Source organism: Harpegnathos saltator, unplaced genomic scaffold (assembly GCF_003227715.2).
Source record: "Harpegnathos saltator strain DR-91 unplaced genomic scaffold, Hsal_v8.6 scaffold429, whole genome shotgun sequence".
NCBI lineage: Eukaryota > Metazoa > Arthropoda > Insecta > Hymenoptera > Formicidae > Harpegnathos > Harpegnathos saltator.
In genome coordinates this window covers 170,393-187,251 of record NW_020230238.1, presented here as the reverse complement: position 1 = coordinate 187,251, position 16,859 = coordinate 170,393, and the positions used below count along the sequence as shown (strand labels likewise).

The window sequence follows — 16,859 nt, the reverse complement described above, 5'->3', positions numbered from 1 at the left end:
GATACAACAGGATCGAGAGATTGTAATGTATGTGTGATTGTGAGTATTTCTCGATTGCGTTACCTATGGTGACGTCTGAGCTGCTGTGAGTTTCTAGGAACTTGTTGAGATGCAACCATACACGTGGCAACCATTCGACCACCGCTGCCATTTCTGCATTCCTCGTCCCCGCACACTCTCGCAATTCGTGCTCCAATAATTTCCTTCTCAAATAGCGTCCTAAAAATCCCTTGACTGGCTCCATATGATTCGCGCACAATACCCACCTGTTTTGATTACATCATTTTAATCTGACATGTATCCGAGAGATATTCCAGAGAGAGAGAGAGAGAGAGGGCGGGGGAGAGAGAGAGGGCGGGGGAGAGAGAGAGAGAGAGAGAGAGAGAGAGAGAGAGAGGGCGGGAGAGAGAGAGAGAGAGAGAGGGGGGGGGCGAGGTTGAATCACTCGAGGCCGACTCGAAGAGTCAGCAGTGACAAAGACGTTTCTTGTTTCATTATGTTGTAATTATACGATAGCATCAGAAACACTTGTATATATATCCTGCTAATATCGCTTTTCAATACAATACAACAAACAAGAGCAGTTTAACAAAAGAAAAAATATACCTAAAGTTATGATGCAATTGTAAATTGGTGGTGCTGCAAGTAGCTTGGCTCATGGTGCCGATGATTGCCGGACACGAGGAATGCCTGGTTCCCAAGAGGCCGCTGAACAGCTCGCCGAGTGACGCGGCGTGCTGGAGATTCTCTAGAATAATGACCCTCGGCAGTTCGTCGGCGGCATTCGAGTCGCATCTCTCGGCGATGTGGGCAAGATACTGGCGCAATTCCTTGCTGGATTTATGATCCACATTGAATGTCGCGACAGCCGCAGCGTCTTTGGTATCGTTGTCGGTGTCCACCAGAGCGTGCGCCAATTTTCCAGCCAGGTAGCTCTTGCCGGTACCACTCGGACCGCACAGGATCACCCTACGATGCTCAGTCAGCAGGGAGACGAGTCGCTGGACGATGGAGCGCGGTATCAGGGTGTCTACCGCGAGCCAAGAATAACCCGACAGCACCAAGTAGATAGTCTTCACGTGGCCGATCAAGTAACCGCAGGGCAACAGTTCGGGATGCTGAGAGTCGGTGGTACATCTACGAGCAGGCAGGAAGGGGAGAAGGGACCGAGTATTATTCCAATTCCAATAGAGATTCCGTTTTACCTCAAGTCGCGCGAGTACCTCTCTCGCCGTTCGTTGAGACGGCCACGATCAGGAGGATACCAACCTGGAAGCCTCACCGAGATGATACGCGGCGACGCATTCGACACCGAGGCCCAGATTCGTCACGGGATCCACCCTGGAGACGTACTCCTTGAAGCAACGTCTCACAGTCGAGTCCAGCGCGTCCCAGCTGGTCTTATTACTGATACACACGTTAGCGATCACGCAATGCGGCGGCTCACCACCCAGGCTACCGTCGGCGGAGGAACTGCCGGTGACTAGGAGGTTGTAGTTGAAGTTCTTCTCACTGCCAAGGTAGACGGCTACGTTGATCCTCTTGCCGTCCGTGTCCTGTTCGAGGACCGGTTCTGCGGACGTCGCGCTCGACGGCACCACGGTGTGTTCCGGCACGTTGAGCTCCTCCAGTTGGTCCGCCGTGGAACTAGCGTCGCCGTTTGATAGAGCCGCGACACTCGATGCCACTTCGGTCATGCTGAAGCGACGGTCCGGATCGCTGGGTAGCGAGGACTGCGACGAGGTGAGAGACTTGGAGGTCACTAGCCGTTGCAGACGTTCGTTATTCTGCTTGAGATTCAACATCTCGTTCTGAAAGAGACGTTTAGTTAATCGATCGGATCATCGGTTAATATCGTTTTCGGTTCGTCGGGTCTGAGAGAGGGCTCTCTCTCTCTCCCTCCCTCCCTCTCTCTCTCCCTCCCTCTCTCTCTCCCCCTCTCTCTCTCTCTCTCTCTCTCTCTCTCACCACTCACCCTCATCTTGATGACCGTGTCCTTCAAGGACTCCAACTGATGCGCCGAGGAGAGCGCCTCGAGTCTAATGTCCGTGAGCACCAGATCCTTTTCTCGCAGCTGTTTCTTCAGCTCGTCCACATCCTCGTCCTCCTTCTTGTACAGAGCCGAGCTGCTCTTGCTGCCCGACAGGGGATTCTCGTGATCCGGCGACTTTTGACCGTTGCTCCGTGCTGCTTCGCCTCTCGGTCCTCTCGGCGAGTCGTGCTTCACAGCGGTCGGCAGTCTAGGGCTGTTCGGGGCGCTCAAGTCACCGCCGGTGCTCTCTTTGCAGTCCTCAGCGTCCGACACCGAGCCGTGACGGTTCTTGCGCGATCTCGAGAACGCTTTGGAGAAGGAGCTACGCAACCAACCCTTCTTCTTGTGATGACTGCTGCTGGCCGAGCAGGCGCTGCTCAGTGAGTTTAAGGACGTTACGCTATCCGCGGACAATTGTCTTGCCATCGCACCCTGATGATGATGATGATGATGATGGTGGTGGTGATTGTTGCCGCCGCTGCCGCCGCTGCTGCCGCCGCCGCCGCCGCCGCTGCTGCCGGTGCAGCCGGTAGTGCCAGATTCGGAGTCGCCTAGGGTGTGACGGCGACCGTTGTTGGCGGTTGACGACCCGTTGTTGTTGTTTAGTCCAGCTTCGGCGCTCTGCTTGCGTAGCCTCTCGATAGTCTCTCGGAGCTCCTGAAGCTCGGAATCCTAGTGCGCGAATACACGCGCGATACCGCGCAAACACGTTAAAAATCGCGCCGCATATTCTTCTCCTTGCCGGGGAGAAGAGTACTTCACTCTCCTCGCCAAGGAGAAGATGGTAATTTTCGGGTCGTAACTACTGAGTCGCCGGCGACTCCTGCGACTCATCTTACCTTCTTCTCAGCTGTAGCTGTGAGCTGTTGCAATCTTTGGGTCATGTTGGATAGTGACTGCTCGAAAGCTGAGACCACGTGTGCCTGAAACAGAAACAGCAGCCCTTCTTACGTGGGAGTCTTCGGTCATCGAACTCGTCTCGCGATTGCCATCCCGTTATTACGGAAGATTCCCAGGAGATCTCTTCGATCGAGTGCTTAAATCTCGATCGCCCGAGTCAGCTGTTTTACCATTGTTTTCGCCAACGCAATTGTACTATTCTCTTTGTCGGAAATCGTCGCGCGCGCCGACGCTCATCGAATTCTAAGGGGAATTCTAAGGTGTCCTTTCTTTTTTCTCGCGAAACGCGAGAACGCAAAGTTTTGTCAAGATTGTGATACGCATAAAAAAATCAGCGGGAGTTGAGAGGGAAAGAGGAGGATGAGGAGTGTGTGTGTGTGTGTGTGTGTATGCAATCCTATGGTCGTGCGCGCGCATAATTCAGAAAGAGTTATAATACGCTCGCGTAAAACGGTAACAGCGAAACACGTAATTCTCGCCTGTGAGCGTCTCGGATCCCCATTGTCTCACCTTATTATTCGAGTGCGCGACACGGAATGACTCCCGACAATCCTGGTTGCCAGGATACTAGAGGTTCTACGGTCGGACAATGACCTCGCGATTATCGGCTTCGATGTGTGTGTGTGTGTGTGTGTGTGTGTGTGTGTGTGTTTAGATATTTTAAGTTTTAATAAATTTTATATATATATATATATATATCCACGTAAAATAAAAGAGTGTTTTGCGTCTCTTTTCGAAGTTTGTACAAAATGGTCAAGTGTTCATCTTGTAATTATTAGTATACGCAATCTGTGTGCAAGGTATTTTTGAATTTGACTCATTACTATAGCAAAGAAAAAAGAGAAAAAAGTGTCATTCCGCTTGAGGAAAAGTCTCGGTTTCGCCTTGTTGCACGTCGAGCCTAACGAAGAGTCGACCGACTCGAGGACGAGGCTAAAAACTGGACCGGAAGCCTGCGGCAAAAACGCACGTGCCAAGCAAAATGCATCGCGCGCTCAGCGCACAGTGATGCGCCTTGTTCTCCAGGGAAAGCACCGGGTAAACGTCACGGTGCGTCGCAAGAAAGACCGCGGGCGAAGCTCGGTCAATATTTTCTTAAACTTTGAATGCCTCAAAGTCCACGATTTTCAAAATATAATGTTTAAAATAAGAAAAACAGGGGATAGCGAGAAATGTATGTACGTATATACACACCCACATGTATGTAGAACATGTAAGAGATGACGTTACAGTTAAAATTATAAAAGTTCAGTTTAACAGTTTAACACGTTGAAATATTTCGAAAATGTTCACCTCGACTCGACCTCTCGATCGATCATGTTTGGCGAGAAAATAATGAGATGTGTGTATAGTTGGGCGCAGTAGAGTCGCGTAAGGGAAAAAGTTGGCTAGAGATAAACGTGCTATGTGAGAGGCAATTTGAGGTGGAGACCTTGGCCCTGAAAATGAGTCCTTGCTATGTTAATTATCAAGCGTGATGCTGGCTCTCACCCCTCACCCTCCTTTCTGCTCGAGCGATTATACTGAAGCAAGCTGGTGGGAACATCGGGGATAATGTACGTCGTGAACACGGCATAATCTTCGAAGCGTTACGACCCGAGCTAACTGGGCTAACAGTTCCCAGGCCGCAGAAGTGTGATTCTTCTCGGCGAAATGCTACAGGAGGTTTCAACGTTGCGCGACAAATTCGAGGCGTTAGGAAGTTGAGGAAATAAATTTCGACGTTCGCATATCTGTGAGACAAAATGATCGCGAAATCATTTCCTCGATTCGTTGATTCTTGATTCCCGTGATTGCTGCTTATCTTTGTGGAGAGACGAGTAACCGATTACTCCGATAAACCGATTACTCCGATAAAGATAAAAATTGATGGACGCGCGTTGGACTCTGATTTATAAAAAGAAAAATGGAAGTTGGCTTGTATTTTGAAACTAGGTGCTGTATAACACCGATAAGAAACTGCTAAATTGCACAAGCCGGACCTATCGTATCGTTGACTTATCGCATCAGCGACCTTCTAGGTCTTCTGACTCTCGCTTCAAGATTACAAATCTCGTAGTTATTTCACGCGAATTCACACATTTCTCTGCTTCTGATACTCAATCGTGAAACATTGTGTACATCATGCGTACAGACACGCGAGATCTCTAGATGAGGAGACCAGCTGACTTGACCCTTTTGTCGAGAGACTTTTTTCAGGATGCGTTTAACAAGTGCCTCGTTGCACCCTAATAATCAACAATTGCATCAACTTGTGGCCGTTTCATCGTTTCCGATGAAATATCGCGCGGTCGCTTGTGCACAATCGATTGTAAATCGAATTGTAAAAGGAAAGTGGAAAGGGGAAAGAAGAGAGAGAGAGAGAGGGAGAGGGAGAGGGAGGGAGGGAGAGAGAGAGAGAGAGAGAGAGAGAGAGAGAGAGAGATTTTGTGTGAGAATTAAGAAAATGTATTCATGAGACAAAAGTGTATGTATTTATACACGATATTTGAGCAAAAGTGTAGCTTGAGACACATAAATCTTTGCCCCGTCCAAGTGCCGAGTGAAAGAATGTCTATATCGCCGAGATTTGTGTGGAGGTCCCCGGGGCCAGGACTACCTGCCCTCTCCTTTGGATATATTTCCAAAGCAGAATTTCCAAAAAGCAGAAAGTTATCTCTAAGGGAAATATTATTTTCCGAAAATTCCTGTTTCGAAGAAAGATCTTGGAGCTGTAAAAAGATCTAAATTTACAATATTTACAAGCGCATCCCGAAGAGGGGCTGGTTTTATTTGAATACTCAATATTATGAAAACAAGAAGAAAACAATCTGCTTAGCAGTGTACGCGAGTGCAAGTATATACTTGTTGCTCCGTAATTTATACGATTAAGACCCATCACCGACATCACCGTTGCGACTTCAGTTGCGGCAAGAATTCTTTTCTCGTCGTCGCGGTAAAGTCGCGGTGACAAACGCAAAGAGCGCCGAAGTAAATGCGCGCGTAATTATTCAATCGAGACCACGCGAGTGATCGACCTACGCTACATTACGCTGCCGTCGTCTTCCTGATGCACCGACAGACATGCAGATTCAATTTCGACGGCAATTTCGACGGCTGATTATCGAATTTATTACGACGATCATATCGACGCGACATTCGTACGTCGTGCCCCGCAGCTTTCCGCGGAGCGGAATAAATCACATCAGAACAAGTGCGCATTGCTATAATCGTTCGGAGTCATTGCACTCGGATCGATCCGTTTGCACGACGGCAGCGAGATGGCTGCCGAACGATCTCAACGGTCTCTCGTAAATTGCTACGTTTATTGCGTACAGTCCGTTTCGTTCGAAATTATCAATATCTCGTAACGTCTCTCTCTCGCCTCACACATGTGAGGAGCATAAAATGCGCGACATTGCGACAACGCGCTGTGTATCATTCGCTCGAGAGCGAATCAAACGGAAATGCGCTTTGTAGAGAGTAATTGTGCTCTCTGCTCGCTCACAGCACGCACAATCCGTCGTCCCCTGTATAAATACCGATAAGCATCGATATGAAAAACGAAAGAACGAAAGAAAAGAAAGAATAGCCGCCTGCAATTTCCTGCATTTCCAACGTGTCACGTGTTTACGGGAGCTATTGACCTAAATCGTCGCGACGAGCCGAGGTGCGACGAGCACGACCACCACGACGGCAATCTCGACACCTAACCTGTCACGGCTAGTTGACGCTTCTACCATCACGCTTCTAACCCAATTTACCTGCAAGGATGGGCAACTCCGATGCCTGTACTTCCTAGTGGCCAGCTCCCACCAGGGTATCACGTATTGGATCTCTCGCGGCTTCACCGGATCGCTAACCGCGTGTTCATAGAGCGGTTCCAGGATTCCGGGTCCGTTCCCGGACCCGGAAAATCTCCTCATGGGATCGGCTTGATCGGCCTTGGAGAGATTCCCCCGCCTCGGCAAAGTGGCGAAACCGCCATGTTGGACTTTATCTTCTCTCTTCTCGAACTCGAAGGAGTGACGTACCAAGGGGGAGATGTAATCCCGTGGCTGCGTGCAGCTGGATCGTTCCGTTTGCCCCTTCAATATCATCTCGGTGGCGTCCGCCGTGTAAACAGTAGTAGCACCTTGTCGGACTTGTCGGGCGTGCGAGTCTTCGTCGGCGTTCAGTCCGCGGCTGACATCGGTGGTGCTCGAGCAAGACCTCTGCCGCAAACGAGAATGCTTTTCGCGAGTCGAGTCGCTTCTCTCGCCGTCGAGGATATCCTCGCTGGATTTATGCAGCGACCTCGACGAAATTCTAGGTTTTCTCGACGGTAAGGTGCCGCATCGTCGGTCCTTTGAACGATCCTCCAGTGATTGCATCCAGGGATCGCGCTTCAGACCCGCCGAGACCCTCTTCCCGTCCACTCCTGTCTCTCGGTCGACTCGAGAGCGATTCCTGCGAATCGCGCTGGTGGCCGACGATCGCTCCGAAGGTCGAGCTCTCGACACCGAAGGGTCGTCATCCGTCGACGAGGTCTCGTCGACTCTGGGCCCTAACCTAGACCCTGCGCTTTCGGCTCGGCGGTCAGCGCATTTCACGTCGGCGATTCCGCTCGTCTTCCTCTCGAGCAGGAGAGGGCCCCCCCTGCTGTCCTTTGGCTCGGACAGACGCTGCTTCCCTCTTCTCGGCGAGTTTAGCAGCTGACAAGTCGCGCCCCAGACTCCGGGATCCAACTCTCTCCGAGGAGTCTCGGTCTTTGACAACTCCGTCAAGGATTCGCTGATCGCGCACAAAGATTCCGTGGATTTGCTCGAGGAAGCGGATCCGGTCGAGAGTCGTCTAGACGTGTTCTCAATGGACGAGGACCTGGGCAGCACTTTAGGCGGCAATTTGCCCCGGGAATTTGGCCTGCGAGGACGTCCGCTCCCCTCGCCCCTCTCCTCGGCAATCGTCTCGTCTACGTCGGTGCTGACGACAATAGGTGGCATAGGTGCCATATCCCTCTTGCGGGCGTAGCCGAGAAAGTTGTGCGACGGATGCTCGTTTTTGATCACGATCTTGTTGATCATGCCGTATCGCGAATTTGTCTTGAGTTGCTCGTAGCTCTTGTCGATCTCCGCGAGATTTCTGTTGATATCCTCGATGTACTTGGCCGTGGTGCGATAGAGATCGCCACTGGGCACGTAGTTACTGTCCGAGACGACCACTCGACGGTCGCGTGGTCTGGATTTGGAAAAAGCGTTGTTGTTGCAGTTGTTGCAGTTGTTGTTGTTGTTGCAGTTGTTGGGTACCGCGTAGATGGGCGTAGATAGTCCTCGGTCTTTACAGGTCTCGCGTTTCGGGATACTTTCGGGATCGCCCGCGCCGCGGACCTCGCGGTCTTCGTTTCTCGAGGTCGCGTTACCCCTCTGCGAGCTTGCTCTCGCAGCGTCATTCTTGACATTCCGTGAGTGACATTCTCGAGCGCTCGTTGATCGTTTGCCAAAATCACCAAAGTCGACGTTACACTCCGACGGGACACGACTTTTACACGGGACTTGACCGAGCACGGTAAACGAGCGAGCTTTCTCGAGATGCTCGACGTCTTCCCTGTTCGAATTGTCGCGTGTACCGCCACCGACATCGAGATCGGGATCGTCCTCTCGAGAAGTTCTACCGACGACACAAAAGGGCTTCATCAGGGTGGTCGGATCGTTCCGCGTTGGCAGAAGCCTCGTCTCCGTGGGCAAAGCTCGCCGCTCGTTGGCTCGTTGGCGTAACGGCTCTTTCCAGCCGTAAGAAGCACGAACCACGGGCTTCCATCCGTAACCGTTGTCGCAGAAACGGACATCGGTTCGACGATCCTTCCTGCTACGCTCCTGCTCCTCCTCGCGGCTTCCACGCACCTTCCTGTCCTCCTTCGGTGCACCCTGCCGCCCGGCGGTCGCATCAGGCTTCGCAGGCTCGCTTCTCGAATCGCTCGTCGTGTTGCTCACCGAGCGCTTCTCGGAGCGGGTGCTGACGGTATTTCTTCGGGAGAATGTCTCGAGAGTGACTGTTCGCGATCCCTCGACGAGATCTTGCGACTTGCCGACGCGCAAGGTCCCGTAGTTCTCTATCGGCGGCTGGTTTCGGCCGAGGTCGGCCCACCTTGGCACCTGCCGCGCCCCGTCCTCGTCGACCGCCACCCGGAAGTTGGAGAGGCGCGGCAGAGCGTAAGGGCCACCTGCCTCCTTCAGCAATTCCTCCGAGTCGGAACGGTAGACGGCGCGTGGCCTGCCGCGCGATCTTATGGTCGCGTAGCCGTCGTGCACGCGACGCGAGCACACGCTTCCCTCGGATATTCCGTTCCTCTCGCGCGGGGGGGGAGGACAGGCGTGCAAAGACGCGCACATTGCGCAACAAAGAATATGACGCAAACGACAGAAAGTGTAGTAGTATAGTTAGCGCTTTACGTGTCGCGGAGAGAATTTCACGAGAGACGCGCGTCTCGCTTGTCTCATTTTGAGAAATGTTTCATTTCTCCAGCGTGACCAGCGCTGCATGCGTCGTCATTTCCCAGCTATGCGAAATTTACGCCCAAATTGTCCAACTTGTCGCGATCGATTTCGCGCAAACTTTCGACGCATCATTGGACGACGTATCCTTGGCACATTTTCGGATGAGGTTTGACCGATCGAGTCGTTTGACGTCGGAAGAATCTCTGTATGAATAATTTATCATTCGTTTCGGAATCGTTCGTTTGGGTCGTATCGATGTGTACATGCACGCACGCACGCACGCACGCACGCACGCACGCACGCATACACACATGTGCGCGCGCGCGCGCGCGCGTCAAAATGAATGCAAAGATGAAGAAATTATCCTTCTGATACGTTCGCCATTACACTTTCTTTCCCGCGAGTTAATTCTTACAACGGCCAAAATTTTGGAAAGTAATAAAGATTTCGCTGAAGCACGCCAAACATTCGTTTTATCGGCACTGACTCGTGTCTGACTTATTAATCGTCTGGCAGTCACAAGAAAATCATAGACGCGAGGTCGCGTCTAACAGCAGCAGCTGTTGTAACAGCAGCATTGATAACGGAATTGGGTCTCGAGGCTCGATGACGTAACATTCTCCAACTCCACCAAACACTCTCGGGCAATTCAAATTACTCGAGAGTAAGCGCGAGTAAGATAAGTAAATGCCAGTAAACAGTAAAGTGCTTGTGTGTCGCAGCTATTTATTCTTCACTTGTTTGCGTTACAACGTTGTCGCGTAAGTTGAAACGTGACCAAGATGACGGTAGCAGAGAAGAAGATTCGCGTTCAAGTTGAAGAACCCACTCGATATACCGCGGAAGGATTAACGCTCAAGGCAAATGCTATAATAAGATCCGATGACCCAGATCGACCCGAGAAATCATCCAACGTGTATTGACTTATCGCGAATGACGAGCGTGCCGCGATAAGGAGTCTTCTGGCAAGCAACATCATCTTGAGACGAGCGCATAGAAAACGCGTAGTAATAATTAATAAAGACCATCTGGCGAGGCGCGAGCGATATCGGGCGAGTGTCGTGATGTTCCAACTACTATGATACTATATAACGCAGCGAACGAAGCAAAGCGCCGACTGCGGCGGCGCTTTTCGACGTCGCGATCGCGACGGCTAATTGAATTGCTCGATAAAGTGGAAATTCCGAAAATGATGCGCTTTGCGAAAGCTTTATGAACGCGGAACGCGGTCGAACGAATCGATTAATTTATTACACGTATATTATCGCGACGCGATCTGTAGCACATAAATACACATGTGCTACTACGTTCAGCCCTCTCCCCATATTTATTTCAATGAAATTTGGATTTTGCGTCATTCGAAGAAACACACACTTTGTATCGCCTAACTCTAGCATCTTTCGGCTAAAAGCTAGAAAGAAAGGTTCACGCGCGGATTCACTCAAGCAGAGTTGCTTCATCTTCGAGAGACGCGCGTTACGTCATTAATGCGGAGTGAGAAATATATCTCAGGCGAAAGTCAGATTTCGCCATCTGTTAATTGTCGCGGACGATTAGCATAAACTCTATTTTGCTATATTCTTATATTTCAAATTTATTTGCTATAGCACGCTACATGTGCTGTGCGCCGGAGCGCATGCTGCTCGTCCCTGTAATCAAAGTTCATCTCTCATCGGCATTAGCACGACGCCGACCGCAAGCGTCACTCGCTTTTTCAGTCGTCAGTCGTTCAGTCGCGGTCGATCTGGTAGATCTCTCGTGGGCGCGTATAACACAGCGACGGACATTACAAGCGACTTACTACGCGCTTACAGAACGCTTTACAGTGGATGAGCAGTAACGAGCGTGCCCGATACGCCGAATTATATCGCCGATAAATATTTTTAGAGGCAGATTTTCAAGCGCGGATTCATTTCGTTCTTACTGTTACCGTTATAATTATTCTCCCTTTAATCGCCAATCAATCGGGCAAGTCTATATCGGCGTCGGTTTCTTCACTCACAATGAGAGAAGTGGACGGCGAAGTGGAAAAGCGAAATATGAAATTTCATTTCATCAACGTGGCATGATCCATTCTCCGAATTACAATACACCGGGCACAAGACCGGCGCACACGCATATATATATATATATATATATATATATATATATGGGAACGAACAATTGTACTACTTATCTAAAACATGTACGATTAAATTAACATTGCGGAGGAAGGAGCCGGTGAAACGTCCCGCGAATAATATATACGACCCTCCGTTGGGAAACAACGAGGTCGACACGGCTCCACAAGAGCCACGAGCAAAAGAGAACTCTTCGTGATCGCTATTGTGAGGCATGCCACAAAATCAGTGTGCATGACAAGAGGACAAAGCAAAATTTATTTTTACCAAGAATCCCGACAATTTTTCCGCCATGATGCCGAACACACACACACACACACACACACACCGAGAGAGGTTTATTTATCACACTCTTCAGCCACCATATCGGAGGAGGGAGAGTGGTACCGTGGGTGGTATCGTCACTTTCATTCTCCGCTCATTTTCTATCTAGTTTGTGCATTAAAAAGATTCAACAAGTCGAGAAGATTTTTCCCCTGAATCAACGCTGCCGTGCGCGCCGAAATCGAACGGTCGTGTTCGATGTTTAAACGGCGCGGCGGATGTACCGATATTCTACTCGTGGAGCGAGAAAACGCGCAGTTTGCGCGTAAAGAATTGCAAGAGTAGAAAAGTCCAGTCATTGGCGGACCTTTCGCCGTCCGATAATTAGCGGTCATTAGGCCCCCTCCTCCCCCGTCGTTCGTTTCTTTCCTCTTCCTCTACTCTCTATTTCAACGTGGTTCGTTTCGCCTTTACGATTTCTCATTTTACGCTCGACTTTACTGCACGGCTACGAGATATGCTGCGGTAATCTCTCTCTCTCTCTCTCTCTCTCTCTCTCTCTCTCTCTCTCTCTCTCTCTCTCTCTCTCGAGTGCAGTAGCTTCCGGGATGTTGGTCGAGCTGACCGACACCTGAACGATCAGCGATCAACGATCTCGAAAGATGAGCAAGAATATAGTATTTTTTGCGAAATCTTATCAAACATTATGTGAGCATGTGTGGTAATCTTAATTTTACGAGGAATTTTACGGTTGAACGATAGCGAATCGAGACTTGTAGAATGTATGAGCGATCGCTTGTACCTCCGAGGGAAGAGGAGGAGGAGGAGGAGGAGGAGGAGGAGGAGGGAGGAGGAGGAGGAGGAGGAGGAAAAGGTAGTGTTTATCCGTCATCAATTTCAAACGTAGTCGCATGAAAATTAGAGGCAAACGTCGGTTTCACCCACATCTCTGTAGATGCAACAAGTAGCGAGTCAAGATGTAGTACAAGTTTATCTTTTGTACGTAAGGAAAGATGCGCGATGCGATAGAGAAAAGAGGGAAAGAGAGAACAGGCGAGTGCAAGATAGCGGTCGTTAAAGGCAAATAAAAGTCGGACACGCACGGATCACGTGCGTAGCGCACGAAGGAAGTCACATCCCCCGGCCTCTCGTAAAACAGCACCCGCGGCCTAACGCACGAGTTGTCTTGTGCCTCTCGCGTGCACGCACGCACGCACGCACGCACGCACGCACGCACGCACGCACGCACGCACGCACGCACGCACGCACGCACACACACACACGTGACGCAGGTGCGCTCTCTTCCTCTCTGTCTCCTCTCTCGTCTGTCTCGATTGGCGATTCTTTATGATTGACTCATAAATATTAATATCGACGGGGACGACGATACGTCACACGGGCTGCATCTTGCCTCGTTAGAGGCACTTCTTCTTCTTTTCCGCCTGTTTATAAAGTCAAAAGTGCACACGCACGACAAAAATTGCGGGTTCCTTCCGTTCCGGAGTCCCCGGAGTCAAGGACTGGATAAAAGTCCAGCACATACGTTGCGACGCAACGTGGTCGCATCGTTTATCTGATGCAGATGCTCCTGCACTCCTCGGTAATCAACGCGCACGGCGCGTTCGCTCTCTCGCCGTGCCTCGCCGCCGATAAATCATGGCAATTCTTTGCACGCCGCGGCGTGCGTCGCGCGTGTCGAGAATCTGCAATTGTTTTCATTCGTCGAAATATAGCCATAGTAAGTTTGCGCGAAAACTTTTTGCGCTTTTGTTGTTGCGCTCTATTACGATTGCTATTGCGATTACTCGCTTGCAATCACCATCGAATAATTTGTCTCCTCCTTCCCTTCTTCCTTACGCTGCGTTTGAAAATATATTTTTATATCTGCGCCAAAGCAGACAAAGTAGATTAGTAAGTGGATTAGTAGATGCGCGCGCGCGCGGTTTATCGCCGTTCGAGGACGATAAGTACAGAGTATCACGGCGTATCACGGCGAATCTCGGCGAATCTCGGCGAATCACGGCGTATCACGCGGCCTATCACGCGGTCGGCGCGGATCGCGACTCAAACGGCAAACGTAAACGTCAGAATGCAGAGGGATGTCGTATAGGATATACGAGAGACAGTCGTGCGAAACCGCCGTCATAAATCACACAGGAGCGCTTTGCCACCGGTACCTACCTGCTGCCGGCAAGTGCTGGCAAGAAACCGCAAATAGACGATCTCTCGGCGATCTCTCGGTACGAGAGAGCAGAGCAAATCGGAATTTATCGAATCGCGAAATCCGCGCAAAGAAGAACTTGTTTCCACCGCTCTCTTCCTCCCTGTTCTCCCGTCATCTTCCGCTTTTTCCACTCGATGATCGATCCACGAAGAGCGACCGAAAAGTCACGCCTGTTCGTCGGTCGTATCGATACGATCGTAACGGTACGAGTTACTAGCTCTCAGCGACACTCGACCAAACTAGCTCGACCAGAAAGCTTTGAAAACGTTTTAATTTCAGCTCTCTTTCATTCAGCCGCGTGTCTAATACAACTACTAGCTAGAGTGTATTAAAATATATATTCTTGTTACTCTCTTACTTTTCAAGAACGGCCTGGCGGGGCCAGGCGAATATCAAATATCTAGCCACTGTGTGTTATCGCTCGCTATTATTAGAGAATCTCGAGACAATACACCGTAGTCATTATTAAATTTTAATGCGAAATTTGCATGACGGGTTACTCGTGGAGTGACGCAATCGCACGTCGTTGCGCATCGACGGCGCGATAAATTCCGCTTGAAATTCGAACGATCGGTCGATGATTTAATCGCGCAACGCGCAACTCTTTTCCTCTGTTTTTTCTTCAATGTGGAAATCGATCCTTCCCACGACAAGGCCAATCGCGCACGCGCGACTAAAACGTCATTGTCGGTTTTGCTACTTCCGTCAACAGCATGGAATGTAAAACTGGCGTACATCACCAGCGAAACGAGCGACGTTTCTGTATGCACGCGAGCATACAGATGCAGCATTCTCGGGTGCGTTTTGTGATACATATTAGAGAAGAACAACGCCGGCGTTCCTTCAAACGCTCAGAGTCGCTCTTCTTCCGCACGGCACGGCGCGGTGCGGCGGCGGCGAGTAAATATCGACGTGCGAAAAATTCAGAGAGCGACCGAGAGCGATAAACGTAACGATAATGGCAATTCATCGTGTGCTGATGATGATGAGCTTAATTCATGGGCTGAGCACACACGGGCGCGCACACGCGCGCGCGCGTGCACGGCCAAAGGCCCCGAGAGAGGAGATGCGGAGACGGAGACCCCGGGACTTGATTGGAGCCAACTGGCCGGCCAATCCCGCGATCCTGCTTATTAAAAGTCATGCTGTTGTTTCGTCTTTTGTCTCTCCCCTTAATATCGGGCATTAGCTGACCGCCTTTGTAAATCTTGTTTGCCTTGTACGCGTCTCTCTCTCTCTCTCTCTCTCTCTCTCTCTCTCTCTCTCTCCCTCCCTCCCTCTCTCCCTCTCCCTCTCCCTCTCTTTCGTCTTCGCTACGCGATGGCTAGCTCTCGAGAAGATTCGTCCTCCAAAACGTTGTCTTTCCCTCGAGCCAAGTGTCATTCGAGTTATTTTCCGAGGGAAAAGCGTCGACAAAAGGAACGAGAGCTATTCATCCCCTTGTCACAGGAGGTTACAGGATCCGGGCCAGACTCTTGAGCCCAATGGCGCAGGATCTAACGTCGTTAGACGATGGACAAAGAAGGAGAGACGAGACGCGAACAACGGCTTGTCAATTTTTTATTTGCGAATCTTCGATCGGTAAAGCGAGAGAGAGAGAGAGAGAGAGAGAGAGAGAGAGAGAGAGAGAGAGAGAGAGAGAGAGAGAGGGGGAGAGGGGAGCATACTCGCGACTGCTGGATATCGTTTCGCGGTTGGATGAGGACAATAATAATTGCAGTTTATGACTGGACGCGCCAATGAGTCCGCTCCCACTCGGATCCTGCGAATTAACGAAACTCCCACGCGCGTTCTTGCTTGGCGTATAGACCGTCTTTCGTATCAAGTTTATGAATCGCGCGAGCAACGTGTACGTGTAGGAATTCAGAGTGCTCTCTTCCTCGTCTCGCTATGATTGACGCTATGGTGTATTAATAGGTAGTACTCGACAGATTCTCATGTCATAGAAACACCGATCGAAATTTTTCTTACATAGCGAATCGATATTTTTCTGAAATTTATCGCATCGCATCGACGTAACACAACAGTTGAACATATGAATACTTATTTTCCGCAACAGTCCAGAGACTGTTGAGATGTTTCATGTTTAAAATTAATTGAAATGTCGATATTTATATATTAATACTAGTCGCGAGAACTAGTCGCGATTAGTATGCTATTCCATGATGTCGCGGCGTGTGCACGGTATGGGTGCGGTTAGTCCGAGAGTACAAATTAACTAATGGAAATATATGCATCGCGTGATCGAGTGCGTTAAAGTGTGGAAAGAAGAAGAAAGAGAAGACCGATACGCGCCTGAATTACCAATCAGATGTCGGACGGATCCGCGGACGGATCAACTATACTGTATTCAAATTTGGGAATGTGAGGAAATGGTTATACGAGAAATTACTGTAAATATATTGATACAACGTTGGCTCATGACGTTTAACAAAATGACGTGTTTGTTTTTGAAACCGACGAAAACCTCCTTCTCTTTCGAAACAAAGCTTTCGAAATTTCCAACATCTTCGACGAAAATGCTAATATGTAATTCGAAAGACTAGCGAGTCAGGTGTCAGGCAAGAAGCAAAAAGAGACGAGAGAGAGAGAGAGAGAGAGAGAGAGAGAGAGAGAGAGAGGTCGTGCATCGTGTAGTTTAATCGCAAGAATATGCGCGTTGGTCGGGAATATCGCGAGAAAAACGCCGTCAAGTGTTAGAATTGTTAATGGGATATACCTACGTATATACATGAGATATCTGGGCCAGCGATATATTCCCGTTGTGCCCGGCCCGCTTGCAACGATCACGGACGATCTCTGTTTCTAATTATGTTACGAGGTTCGCCTCTTGCCTATTATCTGGATCGAGAAACGCTTCTGCGCTG

General features: G+C 50.0%; 1 protein-coding gene across 5 annotated transcripts in view; it reads right to left on the bottom strand.

Moving 5' to 3' along the window:
- sick (sickie) overlaps window positions 1–16,859 on the bottom strand; it is a 115,137-nt gene that overhangs the window by 3,253 nt on the left and 95,025 nt on the right. For all 5 annotated transcript variants that reach the window (XM_025301551.1, XM_025301548.1, XM_025301549.1 and 2 more), the window contains 5 exons: window positions 2,872–2,955; window positions 1,976–2,704; window positions 1,270–1,811; window positions 607–1,137; window positions 64–266 (listed from right to left, as the gene is read on the bottom strand). In XM_025301551.1, the coding sequence (XP_025157336.1) occupies window positions 64–266; window positions 607–1,137; window positions 1,270–1,811; window positions 1,976–2,704; window positions 2,872–2,955 (2,089 nt within the window). The remainder of the gene's footprint in view (window positions 1–63; window positions 267–606; window positions 1,138–1,269; window positions 1,812–1,975; window positions 2,705–2,871; window positions 2,956–16,859) is intronic.